At 33.9% G+C, this 18,287-nt stretch overlaps 4 protein-coding genes across 5 annotated transcripts; 2 read left to right on the top strand and 2 right to left on the bottom strand.

Moving 5' to 3' along the window:
* Positions 1–339: 339 nt before the first annotated feature.
* LOC126847779 (bestrophin-1-like) lies at positions 340–4,744 on the bottom strand. The gene is made up of 8 exons (XM_050588179.1): positions 4,674–4,744; positions 4,494–4,604; positions 4,235–4,406; positions 3,651–4,019; positions 3,246–3,371; positions 3,070–3,177; positions 2,763–2,975; positions 340–381 (listed from the first exon to the last, which is right to left on the bottom strand). The coding sequence occupies exons 1-8, from the start codon at positions 4,742–4,744 to the stop codon at positions 340–342; spliced, it is 1,212 nt and encodes a 403-aa protein (XP_050444136.1).
* A 4,635-nt stretch (positions 4,745–9,379) lies between these two features.
* On the top strand, positions 9,380–10,212 carry LOC126847774 (uncharacterized). Its single transcript, XM_050588173.1, has 4 exons — positions 9,380–9,585; positions 9,743–9,803; positions 9,894–10,032; positions 10,102–10,212. Exons 1-4 carry the CDS (start codon positions 9,462–9,464, stop codon positions 10,171–10,173), a joined length of 396 nt encoding a protein of 131 aa, XP_050444130.1. The 5' UTR covers positions 9,380–9,461; the 3' UTR covers positions 10,174–10,212.
* A 1,141-nt stretch (positions 10,213–11,353) lies between these two features.
* On the top strand, positions 11,354–15,642 carry LOC126847773 (uncharacterized). Of its 2 annotated transcripts, XM_050588171.1 has the most exons (10): positions 11,354–11,531; positions 11,595–12,035; positions 12,096–12,249; positions 12,415–12,485; positions 12,564–12,689; positions 13,157–13,294; positions 13,958–14,253; positions 14,368–14,484; positions 14,567–14,866; positions 14,939–15,637. In XM_050588171.1, the coding sequence occupies exons 2-10, from the start codon at positions 11,994–11,996 to the stop codon at positions 15,177–15,179; spliced, it is 1,485 nt and encodes a 494-aa protein (XP_050444128.1). In that variant the 5' UTR covers positions 11,354–11,531; positions 11,595–11,993; the 3' UTR covers positions 15,180–15,637. The 2 variants fall into 2 exon arrangements, with proteins under 2 accessions (XP_050444128.1, XP_050444129.1); XM_050588172.1 differs by lacking the exon at positions 12,564–12,689 and having other exon boundaries at positions 14,939–15,642.
* Positions 15,643–16,632: 990 nt separating this feature from the next.
* Positions 16,633–17,316, bottom strand: LOC126847778 (uncharacterized). Its single transcript, XM_050588178.1, has one exon. It carries the CDS (start codon positions 17,314–17,316, stop codon positions 16,633–16,635), a length of 684 nt encoding a protein of 227 aa, XP_050444135.1.
* Between the last annotated feature and the right edge of the window lie 971 nt (positions 17,317–18,287).

The following is an 18,287-nucleotide window of genomic DNA, read 5'->3' as shown; positions in this document are numbered from 1 at the left end:
ATTTAATGTCTAAATAAATTAAACTAATAATGTTCTTGTCGGGTTTAGTAAGATAATTAAAATTGTATACATGAAGAATAATTGTCATCGATAGATGCAATGAAATTGTTATGATAAATAACTACTGATAAATGAATAAATAATATACATAACTAGTATATTTGATCTTTATCAGGTTATGCTATATGTGCATATAGTTTTATATAATTATTATTTTATATAATTTATTTGCTTATTTATAAAAACAAACCAATAATATGTATATTACTAATTATAGGCATAACAGAGTTGTATGTATAGATATAGACTATCGATTAGCAATATTATATAGTATCGCTACTAAACATTCGGGAAATCTCGATTGGTTTCACAAACGTTGCCCTAAAAACACAATGTTAAAACTGTATTATGGTTTAACAAATATAAGATAAAAAATCTCACAACTTCCGACGCTTTGTATATTGAAACGGTCTGGGGTGGCGCCGGATTGTATTCGATCAACGACACTAATGATTCTTCTACTCACAAGTGAGACAGCATATAGAATGATTGGTGTTAGTAAAAAAATTATAAAATATATCATTAATAGTACAAACTTGATGAATTTCTGAAGTCATCGTTATTTTCATTTTGTCTTTTTGACATACTTTTCGGATCATCAGTTTTTTCAATTACGCTCCCGGATTTAAGATCCAAGTTTCGAGCATTGATCTAAGTATAACATTTAAAAAATATATATATATAATATATAGTATTATATAAATAAAAATTATTGTTAATATTCCCAATACATTTGACTATAATGCGTTTACACAAATAAGTTTAAAAATGTATTTCAAAAACTTTTGTAATAACTTTGATGGTTATTTCATAACTTTTAAACTATGAACTTTAAAAAGTTTGATAACCGTTTCGAGGTCTGTAAAAAACATTATTATCTCACCAAGTAATTTAAGCAAAAATATGTAACTGGTTACAATCGCGAATTTTATTATTTGTTTGCTAAATTATATATAAATTGGAAAATATAATATAGTTTATTAGATACTTGTATGTATGGCAAATACCTAGTTAAGTATTGTCTTTTAATAATTTATCAGTAAAATGTAAATCTATTAAATTATAATTGTAGATTTGACGATTTTCCGGAGAATTCTAAAATAATTATTCAAAACTCATTTTTAAATTACTTGTAAGTTTTTGAACTCGAGAATATTACCTGGCTAGCCCGTTATATTATGTTCTAGTTAGAAATTGTACACTTTTTGAGACTTGTTCAATTTTGAGTTTTATATGCGTATAATTATGCAATAAGTTTTATTTAGGTATTTTAAAATTTGTATACTTAAACGTTATACGAATTACGATGCATTTATTGTATTGTTATGTAACGGTCACATTTAGCCGCCCGTTACCACTCGCCTCCAAATATGCATTATTAGCAGTTTACCCCGATTAGCATGTAAGCCATTATAGGTAGGGGAGACAACAGACACACGGGACAATGCCAGGGGCACCAATGCCCAGTTAGTTGACATACTACCATCTTCGGACCGCGACCTAATTATTCTAAAGCCATTACCTATATTTCACGTTACATTACTATTTTATATTTCTTTAACTTTACCCGTACTCGTGTGTCCGTTCAACTCCGCCATTACCTGGACTAACTACAGAGAACGCTTTAGGATCCAGGTAGAGGTGTAATATATATGTACATAGCTTTACTTATTTAATAAACCTGTTTTCGTTTCGTTGCACACTTGAGAGTTAAGTTATTTAGAGGTACGAGTTATTTGGTGGAGGCGCCGGGCAAATTGTAACGTGTCTGCTTGGCTAGTTGGCTAGGCTAGGCCGAAACGACAGTCGATAGGGTTAAATTAGTGGACCCGAAGACGGGACGGATGGCTAGGCCGTATCTACACCTAAATATCCCTAAAGTCTCCTTTGTATATTTGCTATATCGCCTGAGGAGCTTAACAGGCGATCGTACCTCTAAATAACTTAACTCTCAAGTGTGCAACGAAACGAAAACAGGTTTATTAAATAAGTAAAGCTATGTACATATATATTACACCTCTACCTGGATCCTAAAGCGTTCTCTGTAGTTAGTCCAGGTAATGGCGGAGTTGAACGGACACACGAGTACGGGTAAAGTTAAAGAAATATAAAATAGTAATGTAACGTGAAATATAGGTAATGGCTTTAGAATAATTAGGTCGCGGTCCGAAGATGGTAGTATGTCAACTAACTGGGCATTGGTGCCCCTGGCATTGTCCCGTGTGTCTGTTGTCTCCCCTACCTATAATGGCTTACATGCTAATCGGGGTAAACTGCTAATAATGCATATTTGGAGGCGAGTGGTAACGGGCGGCTAAATGTGACCGTTACAGTTAATAATAATTTTTGTCAAATGTACATTCTGTCCGCTTGATTGGTCTTGGGCCAACGCGATTCGGATCTATTGCAGAGTCAAACTTTGGGCTGTAGCCGTTTCATCTTTATTTGCTCAACCCTAGTCTTTATTGTTCTGTGTTTTTTTCAAATGACTTGGGGGGGGGGACGAATATATGTTGAAAAACTACTATAGTCGAGGGCAAGGTATAACTGCGAGGAGAAGACAAGCGTAGGCGCGTCAAACGGTAACTTGGTGGCCAGAAAATGATTTTACAATGGTCCGACAAAGGCACAAAGGACCGAACAAGGGAATGCATCCTGCATTAATGTAATGTATAAGGAACGTTTTCGTTGGGAACGCCTACCCTCCGGTTTCCGGCATTTGCCACAATTATCCTTCTGTCCATATACTCTACTCCTAGCTCGATGTGCTGAGCTGAACCCAGAAACGGAGCAGTTTGCATGTGCTTTGTCGCCTCCGTGTACGGTAGCTCTGCTGGGAATATTTCGTTCCAATATTGATCCTTTTTCATTTTCGGATATTCCTGATGCAGCTCGTCGACAATTACATATGATACCTAAAATAAAGTGGGGGGTTTTCAAATCGAGCGTGGAAACCTGAGAATAGTCAAGTACAATGCTCGATACCTACGCATTAATCGCTTTATTTACCTGCAAATTTCTATCGATTAGCCAATTAACGTCGAAATCGTCATCGTTGTCTCCGAAGGGGTTTACCAATGTTTCGGCCACCATTAACCAGCCCATGTAGAAAAAAAACTAAGCGCACAATATTATACAGTGCATTACATATATTTCCATACGACCAAATCCGGGCGTTCGCTTACTTGTAAAAATGTGAACACTGGAAAATACAAGTCGATCGGATGCGTGGGATATCCTCGGCTTGGGTCTAGGTATTGGTTGCCCATCAGAGAAGCAATGAAATAGGCGTACACCGCCAGTGTTGTCACCTAAGATTGAACGAGAAAGTCAATGAACTACAGTCCGCGCAAGCTAGTTTGGTCGGTGCAATTTTTTTGGGGGCGTGAGAGGTTGTAAACCCTCCAAGTTTGCATGTGCGAATGGTTGTCATTATTAATAGAGTATTCTTTTTTGTCGTTAACGTGGCTTTCGGCTGAGGGTCTATCAAAAAAAAAAGCATGTCCATGTACGGTGTTTGCACTTTTTTCTACACCCTTTCCTTGCGGCGTACCCTAAGTATTGTTTGGGCGAAATTCTCATGTACTTGCCTGTGTATAGACTAACGGTATGCTGATCCAATCGTAACTCAGTAGATTGTGACAATCGGATCTGATTTTGTTGATCTCGTGCACCAACGTTTTTGTGGAGAACTCGTCGGCAATGCGCTTTTCCCGTTTCGCCTGCGTCACTATGGTGGCTGCCCAAACCAGCGGCATCCAATAGTTGGAGTGGCTGGTCTTGGCGTTCATGGACTCGAACACGGTCTGTTCGGCTGGCAACAGGAACCCAGAGTCGATCATGTGGCCCATTGTCGGGAAACGTTTCTTCACCGCGGGACATATCATGGTCAACGTCATCAATATACTGAGATTCGCGTACCTCAGTATTGTCCTTCTGATCAGCCTCGACCGGTCGTCCTGTGCCGCCGTTTAACAAAACAACGGTATTGCGTTATTAACATAGGTGCCTTGACGACCGATTTTTAAAAATCCTCTCCAAACACTACATAGTCACCACCATTCGTGGCTATTCGACTATAGAACATCTGTCCCTCCCCCGCCTGTTCGGTGTACCTCTCTGTCCTGTGCGCGGCTCTGTTGTCTCTTATACCGAATACACTGGTAATAATCACCTGGCCCGTTATTAACGTGCTGACGTTTAGAGCTAACGAGTCCGGCCACGGTATGCTCTGATACTGGCTCCACCATCTGCCTACCACCAGAGCCACGTAAAATCCCAACACAAACGACACCGGTATGAGATCCATGTGCGTTAGACAGTGCAGCGATAATTTCTCGAACAGGCTACATCGAGTAAATCGCGTGGCTAAATTATTGCGTGGCATATTTTCACACGCAAAAAAAAACACATTAGGTATAGGAGGTACCTACTTCCTCTGGGACTGTGTCATCAGCGTCCGGTAGGCGAAGCTCAGAGAGAAATAACAGACGGCAAACAGTATGAGATTGGGCCACAGCAGTTTGTAAATACTACCTCTCCAGCTGAAACCGAACACGACACACGGCCGACCTTTAACGTTGTGTGGGTATTTTTGAGCATCACGACATTACCGGAAAAGTAGTTTCCAAAAAACGCCCATGCCGCTGCACGTGGCCACCTGGTCGGTGTAAGTGACGGTCATTTCGCATAGACACGTCCGAAGCGAATGAGTAAAGTCAATTGTTTTTCCCGCATAAACAAATGGTCATAATATCTTTTCCGTCTGCCTTCCGGCACGCGTACAAGTGACAGAATGCATCGAAAAGATTCGCATTACAACGGTAACGTCGGAGACGAACTGTTAAAAAAAATAAAAGTGATGTTCAACTAAACAAAAAACGTGACACGTTTCGGTTTCCATGACAATTAGCTCGTTGTCCGAATTCTCCATAGGTTTAGTCTGACCACCGGAAATCATAAACGAGTACTATCCACATAACGTTGAAACTTAAACTTACAAGTTATAACCATGTTTACCAGTCCCCAAACCTCCACTCCCATTCTGTGTGTGAAAACGTGGAACCGCTGATCTACAGAATATGTTTTTGGGTTTATTTAGTGACTTTAAACAAGAAAGAAAACTCGTGGCGTTTTATTTTTTTAAACCGGAAGGGAAGTGGGGTCGAGTAATAATAATTAAAGTAATGAATCGATCCAGGAAACTCGTTTATTCGTCTTGAAGTTTAGCTAGATGAGATATATATTGAATGACAAAAGGTAGTAATAGTTCCAGTAATGGATGCTAATTTTCTTGGCAATTCTGATTTTCCGAACTACACACTAGAGCTAGATACGCCTTTTCAAATATTTTTTTACCTCAGATTTAATGGATCATAATACATGTTTAGAGACTTATAAATATGGTGTACAAAATAACTCCAGCGCCCCATTAAAAATGAGCAATGAAGATTTACAAAAACACATTGGTGTCATTGTAATTATGAGTTTATTAAGTGAATTATTATTATTTAATTAATTTAAAAATAATAATATTATTAAAATTTTATATTCTTATTTAAGCTTCGACAACATTTTTAGAGATCCGGAAAACACCAAAATGGTAAATGTTTGGAAATTGTATAATAATAATTAGGTACCTAGGTATTATTGTGAGATCTCACGCACATTTCAAAATGAAAAGGGTTAGTCATGATGTTGTTATACTAAGTACCTACCATCTTTTTATACAACTGTCATACTCCAGGCACTCACGCTCGACATGGGTCTCGTTTATTTTAAAATTTTTATAAAACCTTCTTCCCTAGATGAACTTGGAGTAGGGGTACTTGGAAGGTGTTTTTTGGCTGTAGTTTTTAGAGTGGTGGTGTGTTTGAAAAAATCTGCAGGTTGACAATAATTTTTCAAAAATTCAAGGGTGCAATATATCATTGATAATAATATATTGTACCTACAAAGTACAATATATTAATGTACTCAATGATATTAATATGTTCATACTTAATAGGGAAATGTGAACTCAATTATTGTCCAGTTTATTTAATATCTAATATTTAATCATTGCTTAAATTCACAACGTATACTCGTATTAATCAATGCTCTAATGATAGATAGCTGTTATCATAAATCCGTGATTCGTGCACAGAATAACCAGAAGGGAAACTTAACCGGGGGACTGATAATAGTCCGACATTTTGACTCGTAAGAACCGATGTAATTTTTTAAAGTTCCCGTTCTGATTATTCTGTGTTTCATGCGTGCGGCACAGATTATATGAAAACATTCTGTTTAACTCAATTATTTAACAAACGCGAAAGCCCGCGAACACGTTCAAAAACAAATTCCCTTCAGACGGTCACACTGAATTTGGTGGGCCAATCATAGAGCCTTATTTGCAATCCTATTGTTAAAGGCCCGAGTGAACAATCGGGAGCACGACACGGAACCACTCGACAAACAGCCACCCGAAGAGATACCAACATGTACAATATTTATGTAAAATGTACGATTATTATTTGTGTATGTTGTGCGGCCGACACCACGTATTATAACGGAGTAATAGCAAAAAATGTAATTTCCAAATTGTATATCAATAAAAATAAAAACAGTAACTTTGTAGAAAATATTATATTTTTATTAAAACCCCTATTGTATAGTAAACATTGTTACTATGTTCATTATTTTGTTACTAATATTTCAATTTACTCAACAGGATTTATTGTTAACTCATGCTATTATTAATAATTATTGTTCCTAAATACTTTTAGTCTATTATTATAAATAATTATACATTTTTATATTATTGATACTTATTTATTAACATAATACCATTGAGTATATATTGTATACAATATATACTCAATGATAATACATAGGTAAAAAAATTATGTATATTGCAACGATATTAATTGAATAATATTGTAACTTGCTTTCATGTATTCCAATTAAATTACAAATATATTTTAAATATAAAACAAATGAAGTTATTAAACATTGTTTAATTTGTGTGCATTTTCATGAGTATCGGAATGAACGATCCATGTATATATTATATATACAACTAAAAAGTATTTGATAAAGGTTTTTACTTTTTATTGACTTAGAACTAATTATTAAAAACTCAGAAGCAGAGGGTTAGAATTAGATAAATACCGATATAAAAATCCAAAAAAAGTACATTTGTAGCTAATTGACAAATGTGTATATTTTCCACCCATTTGGCTTGTGCTATAGGCCATCTATATAAATTGGATTTTTTTATCTGATTAATTATTTCTATTTTTATTATCTATATATACATATAAATGAATATTTATATTTCATCATTTTGTGAAACCCTTGTGTACTCTATGCACATGTATAAAAACATCTAGATAATACAACCGACAACGCCAATACACATGTCACTTAAATTTAAGTTATAGCTAACTTTTAACTTGTATATTATAATAGTGTGAAATAAGGAAATCTGTGTTTGTAAATATAAATTTAATACATTTGAAATTTTTTGTTGTTTGTGCATTTATACATAATATCTTTGATTAATGATAATATTATGTATATTATATTATAGCACCTGAGTTAATTTGGATTGTTTTTAAGAAGTCATGTGAATTTACTACTCATAAATTCGTTATAGTTTGACTTGGTTTATATTTATTTTAATATAGATTGTATTATAAACTATTAACTGTTAACTCCAGCCTTCCCCTTGTATCTGACCTTGTTTACACATAAACTGGAGTGATCTATTTTATATATTAGCTGGACATTAGTGATAAGTCTGATGAGTGTATCATATCTAGATCCAAAAAACCATACCGGTTATTTTAGACCCCCAAAAACTACTGCCGGCTTAATAATATATAAACATTTTATTCAGCATCGGCAAGGCGCCAGTCTACCATAGGTTGTCCCTGTTTGAGTTTACTATTGTGTAACTAAGTATAAACAAATACAACAATTAAGCATTAGTAGTGTATATGGAAAAAAAATATCAACCAAAAAATAAAAAATAACTGTATATTTCAATAACAAATGGAACTTATCACAGATGTTATAAAAATAGTGTAGACAGTAGACACAACACGGTCACACGGCGCGCGTAACACTGTTTTTTTATACTATTATAATTTATAACTTATAAAGGTTCTGTTTAAATAATAAGTGTCAGCTAAAATACGTTCGATGACATTATTTTCGACCTAAATATTTTTCGTAAATATTATTTTCGACTTAAATATTTTTCGGCTATTATATTTTCGGTTAATATATGTTTCGGTTCTAAATATTTTCGGAATTGTTATTTTTGGCATATATATAACATGATAACTAATACACAGATATGAAAAAATATAATACAAAATTAAATAATATTCAACTATAATTTATTATTGTGTTATTGCCTATTGGAAGTTGTAAAGTATTTAAGTAAATGTGTCGGGTATCGAATAGTTTCGTATGAGGTATTCACGATGTATTGTTTTAAATAGATAGGTATAATATATCGGTATTAAATAATTTTAAAAAAAAGTATAATTTCATTGAAATTTTATCAATGAACATTCTGTTTTACTTATTATAAAACGTGTAAGTATGTTTTGAAAAACATTTTTTTTTTTTACAAACTCAAGAGACAATTTATTGTTGGTAAATTATCACTATAATATAATATTGTAAATATTGTTTCATATACTTTAAGTTTTTTTTATATAAATTTCAATAATAAAAACTGATTTGATTATAACTTAAATAAAAAAACTCAAAACTGTATTTTTAAATGTTTAATTCGAAAAGAACTCGACAACGTACTTAAATAAAATGTTATATTTTTTATAAGTCTATGATATACGGCCATTATATCGGGAACATCTGATAAGTCATTATATTTGATAGTGGTCTTACAATTTTTTGTTGGATATTAATTATCATTATTATTATTATAAGTAAAAGTAAGCCAAATATAAGTTGACATTTAAGAGAAAGAAACTAACACAGGAGACAGGTCACACTGTGAATTAAAAATATTCCAAGCCTATTGCATTAATTATGAAATGTACAAGTTTTTCCCTTTAAATAAACAATACTAGCCGCACAACATACACGAATAATAATCGTGCATTTTTTATAATTATTGTATATGTTGGTACCCCTTGGAGTGGCTGTTTGTCGAGTGGCTCCGTGTCGAGTGGCTCTTTGAGGTGTAACCGAACAATCTGTTTTCATATAATCTGTGCATGCGGGTTAACGAGTTTGTTGACAATACTTTGATAAGCAATGTACTTGCACGATGACATTGTGCCATAGGCATAATATTTTATTTGTTTATTTGTTTTTTAGAAACAAAACTGGTCATTTTTCTTTTGTTTGCTGCTAACAACAATAATTACAACAATATTAACATGTCCAATACTGGAATTTCTGTGGGGATAGTGGCAGTGGTGGGTGATTATGGTGTTGGAAAGACGTGTTTGTTGCAAAGGTTTGTAACAGGAAAATACAGCGAAGATCACCAATGTACCATAGGTATTATATTTAATATATGTATGGATAAATACTATATCAAAATCCATAAATATTTTACCCCTTATGTATAATACTTGTGTAAATTAAAAAATAACATAATATTATATGTCATACAAGAATATTGGTTGGCAAGCTAAAATTGTAATATGATTTTTAGGGCTAAATTATCAAAGTAAAGTCATCGACGTCTGTGGTCGAAAAGTTAAATTACATTTTATGTAAGTTTTGTAAGTGGCTTTTTTTTTTAAGTTAATTAGTTTTGTCACTTTATCATTACAATATAAATAGGATATATTATTACAATTTAGGGATACAGGTGGAGATGAAAAATTTGAATCAATAAATATGATCCATGTTCGAAGATCTGTGTGTGTATTATTAGTCTATGATGTTACTCGGGAAAAATCAATTATCCGAATAGACAAGTGGTTTAAAAATATTGAACAGGTAATTATTATCGCTATTTGGTACAGTAAATCTATTAGCATGCAAGATAAAAATTATTTATTTTTCTAGGTTTGGACAAGGTGTGTAGGTAATAATGTTTCTTATTTTTGTTGTTTAGACAGCACCAAGCGATGTGATTAAAATTTTAGTCGGATGCAAATACGATAAGGATGTTGTAGAAACGTCGGTTTCAACCGATATTGGACAAGCGGTAAATTATTATAATTTTTTAATTTTACACGATAAGTTTATTGTAATTTTGGTCTCACTCAATTCAATTAAAAAAAAAAATTCATGTGTTTTTTATTTATTATTATTATTTTTTATGGATTATCTTCTAAACCTCTGAACTGATTTCTTCATATAACAAGTCTTAAAAAAAAAAAAAGGAAAGAATGAAATCTGCCGTAATTTTAAGATTGACAATTTATTATTTCTTAGGGTGTTTTTCATACATTTTTAAAAGAAAGAGGTGAACTATTTTCATTATAGCCCTTTAAAGTACCACTTTCTGATCCATAGTGTTGGCTTAAAGAAATTTGTTCGCCGATTAAAAAACTATTGTTGATCCAGTCTTAAAATTTAAGAAGCAAAATTCATCATTTTAAAACCAATTCATTTTTAGCTACGTATGGAAGATAAAATAAAAAGAAACTGCGTAATAATGTAAAATATCATAGGTACTTGCTATTTTATAGTTAAAAAGCCAACTAAGATATTATAACGATAATTTTGATAAATTAATAACACAACAAAATAACAGTTTTTTTGTATTTTCATAGAAAATTCATAACAATCGATGGACAATGGGTGTGTATCGTAGATGATTTAGGGATAAAATAAACGTATAACGTTATTGTTATTTTTCTTTTTTTAAGTTTAAATCTATACACAAATACATGTTGTGCATTATGTTCGATTCTGATTATATATTGAAAATATTTGCAGGTGGCTGAACATTATAAAACACCGTTTTTTGAGGTATCGGCCAAAAACAATACCAATGTTAAAGAATTATTGAACACGATAGCGGAAATGTCACTAGGAGTAATCCATACTCGATTTTTTGCAAAAGTAAATGACACTTGATTATAACTTGAATCAATACCAGAGTTGATCAAAACCTAGGTTGGGTTATGTATATTATAAACTCATATATTTGGGTAAATGACAATCATTTGCTCGACTTGAACCTGGGTTTTGTTTTGGCCAACTCTTGTCTATACTTATCCATATTGTATTATGCTATTATTGTATCACACAAATATCATTTATGTTATTTTTAATATCTGTACTTCAGGACCAGATCATATAAAATATGATTTCGCACCAAGCCCGTACCGATGGAATTCCGTTAAATAATGTTCTTCTATAAGTTACTAGGGTTATATGAGTTCTAAGTAATCATAGGAGCGCACTGCGCATCCTAGACGATTAACGTTGTTACGCTTTTTTGAAAAGTTGGCATGATGTGACCGACATTGTTGTCTGGTTTCGAGGTACAGATATTTAACTTTGTATTGAATAAATTTTAATAAATTCATATTTTGTTAACCTTTTAGGTCCGTTTGGTTCTTGCACAAGAACTAGCTGAGATACGTAAACCGCCTAATGGAGGATGTAGTTGTTAATTTTTTTTTAATTCTTTTTAGTATTTAAGTAATTATTATTATTTTAAGTATCGGTATAAGTCCACAATATATTACTAAACTCAGACTGATGTTAAAGTGTTTTACGTATTTAACAGTTTAGGCTTAATAAAAATTGACAAAAATCAATATTAGATGGTCATACACACACACACACAGAAATTATTTTCTTTATGTATCAAGTAACAACCAAACAATTTAAATAAACAGAAAATATATTTACATATTTTTATGAATTTATTTTGGATTTTTACTAGACATTTTTTTTTTTCTTTAAATTTTTAAATTAATAGTATTGAAGTAGTATAAATCATGTCGAAAAGAGTAGTAAAAAAAATCGAGACAGCGCCAAAGGTAAACAGTCCCGTTCGCTGTTATATGCAATACGATAATAACATAGATATTTTCTCACAGATTGAAAAGAACATTAAACCAATACCGAAATCGAAATTACCAAAAACTCCGGTCGTGAAGAAAACAGTCATTCCAAAAAAACTCACCGTGCAAACTAGCGTGGACACAATACCCAAACCGAGTTCGGCAGAACTCAAATCGGAAACCGATAAAGGTGTGTTTTGTCGAACGAGATCGCCACATAACAGTATTAAAAACAATTAGTGACAGCATGTATTTTATGAACGATGTTCTCTTGAAACGTTAACGATAAATGTACACATATTATTGTAACACTTAAAGTGTGTAAACTGAAAAATGGAAATTATTTGTGATTTAGTTATCGAACGTTGGGAGAAACTGGTGTCGGAATCGTACACGTTGAGCTGTAGAAGGACTGCACAAGAAACGGTAATAAATAATATAATAACTGTTAAATGATTATAACATTAAATTATTATTATTTCTATTTAATTCGCTATCGTAAAGTTTCTCGGAGAATATTCAATATCCACGTCAGACGAAAAGTTGTCGATTTCCACGGTAAACGAAGGAAACCAAAAAGACGATGATGTTGAAAAAGCTGAACAAGCTGAGATAAAGCTGAATAAAAAGGTTGATCTTCAGAAATGTTGAGACGTTTGCTACTATAATTATCACAATGAAAACAATAGTAATAAAAAAAAACCTTTCGGGCAATTTTTTTTTTCAATAACAAGTTTTGTGCAGTAAAATATTTATTTACATTAAACTTCAAATTGTATTTTGTTAAATACACTTTTATTTGACGTTTTCAAATGTCTTGGTATTTTAAATAACTTTCTAATTATAAATTAGTTCATTTAATATTAAAATATATAATTATTTTCTATTTTCTTATTATCTCAATTTGTGTATAGATAACAAATTATTTTGGAAATGATAACAGTTTTATTCGAATGCCTTTTTTTTTTTTTTTAGTTTGTTTAAATAGAACTGATAGGTTTTTAGTTTGGAGAATTATTTCAGTGTAGATTACAGTAAAAGTGTATATAAATAATATCTAGGTCTGTAATAAAGTACTATGTTTTTTTTTTTGACAGAGCATTGGTGATAATAACACAGTACCAAAACCAATAGACAACGTACAAAAGTTAAAGATTGAACTTGACGACGAAAAAAAAACCAGAAAATTATTGGAGGATCGTTTACAGATTTCTGAAAAAAAAGATAAAGAAGCTGTAAGCAAATATAGCTCTTTATAGTGTTGTAAAAACAATTTTTTTTTTTACAATAGTACTTAGTTGTACTTGTAAGTAAAACGCATTTAAATAAAAATATAGATAGTTTTTAAAAGTTTAAGAGTGAATTCAAAAACTATTAAAAAAACATCATTAATTTAAGTAACTTATTATAACATAGTTGTAAGTTAAAAGATTAAAAAGAATTAATTTTGAATAGAAACAAAATCAACAGATTACATTTTTTTAATTTATTTGTAATAAATTAACGGTTAAACAGTTAAAACTTTTTAACAATAATTTATAATATTAAAACAATAATTATAAATTGTTTTAATTTTAAAATATATTTTTGCCATTCGGTTGTAATTATATTCCGATAACTAAATAATATAAAAATATTTTTCTGAACAAAATAACTGCAGCTTTTGGTTGATGCGATGAAAAGTGCGCTGATTTCCACTTTTAACCATTGGCAATTGAAGGCCCCGGTGCAGTATTATAATATAAAACATTTATTTTTTGTTAAATAAATAAAAAAAATACTATATTTTTATAACTGATTATTGCATCACCGGTTAGAAAACCAAAACTCCCAATTGAAATGTTTCCCGCTGTGGTATATTAGTTATGTAATAACGTTGAATACATTTTCTTATGTAGAGACTAGCTTTGGCAACAAATATCGACGAGATGGAATCGTTGACATGCGAAATGGAAAAACTACAAAACGCCAACAGCGTGCTAACCGAACAGTACGAAGCGGTTGCCGCAGAATTGGAAAACCAAAAGACCAACAACAGTAAGCTGAACGATTTGTACAACGCTGTGGTCGACAGGTGTAAGTACCTGGAAGACAACGGCAACAACGAAAACGTGAGTTACTACACAAACAAACTGGAAGAAATCACCGGTCAACAGGAAATGGTTATCGCCGAGAAAAACTCTTTGCAATCCGAGTAAGCGTTAATAACGACAATAACGAAAAACTCTTATTATAATTATACTATAGTAATAATCAAACTCCTCACTGCTTTTGACCATTTCTAATGTCGGAGAATTCACCGTTGCAGATTAGATGAATCCAATGCGACGTTGGACAACTTGCAACAACGTATAGAAATCATAATGGAAGAGTCGGCTAGAAAAGAATCGGAACTCACCGAAAAATTGACCGCACTAGAAGAAGAGTAAACCCCGCAAGAGAGTTTGGTGGTTTTTACAATCCAGCTGAACTAACAAAAGACATATTTTGTTTTGCCTTTTCCGCAGAAATACCACGTTGAAACAATATCAGACATACTTGGAAGAGCAGATCGACACCGTGCAAAAAGCGTTGGCCCGCAAAGACCAGTACATCAAGCAGCACGAGTTCATGGTCGATGAACTGACCAAAGACAAACGCATGTTGGAGAAGTCGCTGAACACCGCGACGCACGTGCAGCCGTACAGAGAAGAAGAGATGGAAAACTATCGGCGTCAGATCAAAAACTTGACGGCGTCCATTGTGGACATGAAAAACGCTTTCGCCATCACCGAAGCCGCCTACAACAAAGAAATGGAAGAAGTCAGGTAACCTGTTCTTCGACGGCAATAATAGCGAACAAGCCGTAGAAACTTAAACACTTGACCGACCGATTGCAGGGAGGAGTTACAAACCCGAGATAAGCTGTTGACGACGAAAAACAAAACCATTCAACAGCAGGATCAGACGTTGCGCTTGATGAAGGAGATGAACGCTACGGCGAGACCCACTTCCGTGCCGGAAGCCACCGCGAAAGTCAAACGCAATAGTTTCACCGAGGAACATACCAAATGGCGTAAAATTTACGATGACATCGAGTTGGAGTCTACAGCGTTTTCTGATTCTTCGGCCATTTACTGAACTTGCCTGGATGTAAAATAAATTACGCTACGCCTGATTACTACGCCTAATTGAGTATTGCCATTTTTTTTTTTTTTTTTTTGGTTAGCAATGCAAAGCCCGTTAACATAACAACAAATTTACCCTAATACTTCTTGTTTTTTTAAGTACTTAACTTCACGAACCGGACTGGACCAAATTGAAGAATACTTAACCAACTAATTATAAATACTCGACAATAATTTCACCCAACAAAAACCATAATTCTCTCTCTAATCAACTCATAACACCCCTTTTACACAAAATAACAAACAACATTCATTTCACACCACTATTATTAATGTATATACTTTATTTTACCTGTTTCTCTTCAAATAGCACCATACATTGTTTTTTTTTTTCCATACCACATTTGAAAGAGAAAATCACTGCCATATTTTTCATTAAGTATTTAATGTTAAATAACTAAAAATTAAATTTGTTGTATTATCTCAAATAGCAAAAGAAATGTTTAAAAATTATAACATTTTTGTAATGATTGTAACCATCTTCGTACAACCAAATAATATGATTCGTCTATGATGTATAAGTTGCACATTAAATGTGAAATTTACAATTTGATCTTTACACAGAATTTTGTTTTATCTATTCTGCGATTGTTATATCAATACACACGTCTGGAAATAGTAAATAGGTGCAGTTGTAAGACATAAATTACGTAAAGCCATTATCCGATATTTATTTATTTAAATATTAATAATACAATATGTATAATATATTCAACTACTGTAATGTATATTATATTATAAGCAATATCTATTATAAAGTACAATGACCGTAGTACGTCTACAAATGACTAAAAATGTTTAAATTTTAATTAAAATACTATTCTACTATTCTATTGTTTTTCACTAGTATATAAACGTATCGTACATATTATGTTAAAAGTACAGCAATGTATTTTTTTAAATTTGTTTTAATAAACTTAAAAAAAAAAAAAAAAAAAAACACATAAACAAATTATTAAAATAAAAAAAAAATAAAAAATACATTTTGCATGTTTTAAAACAGTTAAAAAAAATATTGGCAAAACAGAAAACAAACAGTAATAGTTTTTAAAAACAAAGTTTGACGGCTATTTATAATCGATAATAATGTTAGAATAAATTGTAAACATAACATAACGTAATGCAAATAAATTGTACAATAACGTAAAATGTTACGATACGGGTGTACGATATACATTAAAATGTTGGATCACTTAACATTTGACTATATTTTTTTCTACGTGTCTATGGAAATATTGAATGTATTATATGGAATATAACCATAATTGTATCGTTAATGCTAATTTGACTGACTACGAAAGTAAGCGTTTAACCGTAAATACGACCGACTGGACTTTGCGAACAAACATGAAATGAAAAACTATTAAAACTAAGTCGGCGTAACTTGTCGCTTGTGCCTGACTCGCTCAACCGTATATGACCCACCTATTGTTGATCAAGTAGGCCACGCGACTCTCGTTGGAAGTGTACTTGGGGCAATCGTTGTCCTCGGCGTACTGGGCGCACTCCGAATGGCCGTTCATCAAGGCGTACTTATACGTCTGCTCGTCCCATGGACAGTCGTTCTCGTGGGCGTAACGCAGACAGTCCAAATGGCCAGCTTTGGCGGCGGCGTTGGTTGTGAACGCGTCCCAGGCGCACCCGTTCTCGAAGGCGAACTTCAGGCAGTCCAGGTGACCGTACTCCGCGGCCACCGCGCACACCGTCTGCTCCGGCTGGATGCGGCACATGTGGTCCACCGGCCCGGCGGCCGTGTAAATGTACCGCCATGGGCCCCAGGTGCAGCCGTTCTCGAACGCGTACTTCATGCAGTCCAGGCGGCCGGCCTTGGCCGCGTTGATGTACGTCAGGTTGTTCCAGATTGCGCCGTTCTCGTGCGCGTACTTCAGACACTTCATGTGGCCGTGGGCCGCTGCTATTTCGCACGTTTCGCGGAACGCGCGGGTCCTGACGCGGTGGTCCTTCAGGCTCCGGATGACGTTCACGCAACAGCCCTGCATGTCGACGGGATCGGTGGCCAGGTACTTGTCGAAGTACTCCCTCTCGTCCTGGTTGCACGCGTGATAGGCGTGTAATAGCAGCGAGAACATTGCGGACGTCGCAAAACACAACTTGACGCGCAACAGGGAACAGTGGGTTCCGGAGGCGGCGGCGGCGGAATGGCGTGTTCGACGCGTTGTCCATACTGAGCGCCGTGGGCCGTGGACGACGCAGTAGGTACGCAGCGAGAAAGAATGGCGGCCGCGGCGACATGCGCAACGCGGAAAATCAATAGTACCTACCTACCCGTCTTTCGCGCGTTAACAATTACGTCGACACGTCCCGTCGACAAAGACCGCGACCGTGTTCGTTCCGCTTGGATTCTGCACGGTGTAGGTACAACACTACCCACCCAGGGTTGCCACCCGTCCGCCTGTAAAGACGTCATCCGGACGTTAATCGATACCGTGTCTGATTCGAATATCGTTTCTCTTTAAAACGCGCCTTTTCTTTACGCTTTTTAGAGGAGTTTCATATTGTAGGCAATATTTAAGAAAACAGTATTGTTTTTAACTTCTACAATTTTAGTGGTATTTTAGACCAAGGAACCCTGACAAAATCGCCCCTACACAGGATGGACCTATTTAAATATTCCAAAACTAGAGCGTGAACTATGGAAAAAATCAACTAGCCAACATAGGTACATTTGGTTGGCTAAAAACAAAGCTCTAGTCAAAAATAGTACAGCCGCTAAATTAGATTTACACTTAGGTTGAGAAATAATGAAAATAAACATAATATCTGCCATATTAAGAATTATGTGACAATAATATTATGTAGGTACGATGACTTCAAACAAAATGTATTTTAGCTTCGGTACGGAGCTGAGAAGGTATTGTATTTACAATGATGTGTTTTTATTTATTTTTTTGTGTCTTGACCCACGATATATCGTAAACCGCCGAACCGATTTCTTTGTGTAGCAACTTTATAGATCAGAAATCATATCTAGAAGGTACTTTACAAGGCTAAAAATTAAAAAAAAGTCACCCCTTCCCCATCAAAATCGAGAAAAACACCC

Source organism: Adelges cooleyi, unplaced genomic scaffold (assembly GCF_023614345.1).
Source record: "Adelges cooleyi isolate 19-005CV unplaced genomic scaffold, UGA_ACOO_1.1 ACOO_flye_CR_arks_rails_tigmint_CR_PRNA_119, whole genome shotgun sequence".
NCBI lineage: Eukaryota > Metazoa > Arthropoda > Insecta > Hemiptera > Adelgidae > Adelges > Adelges cooleyi.
The sequence above is the reverse complement of the archived record's forward strand: the minus strand, read 5'-3'. Positions and strand labels throughout refer to the sequence as shown.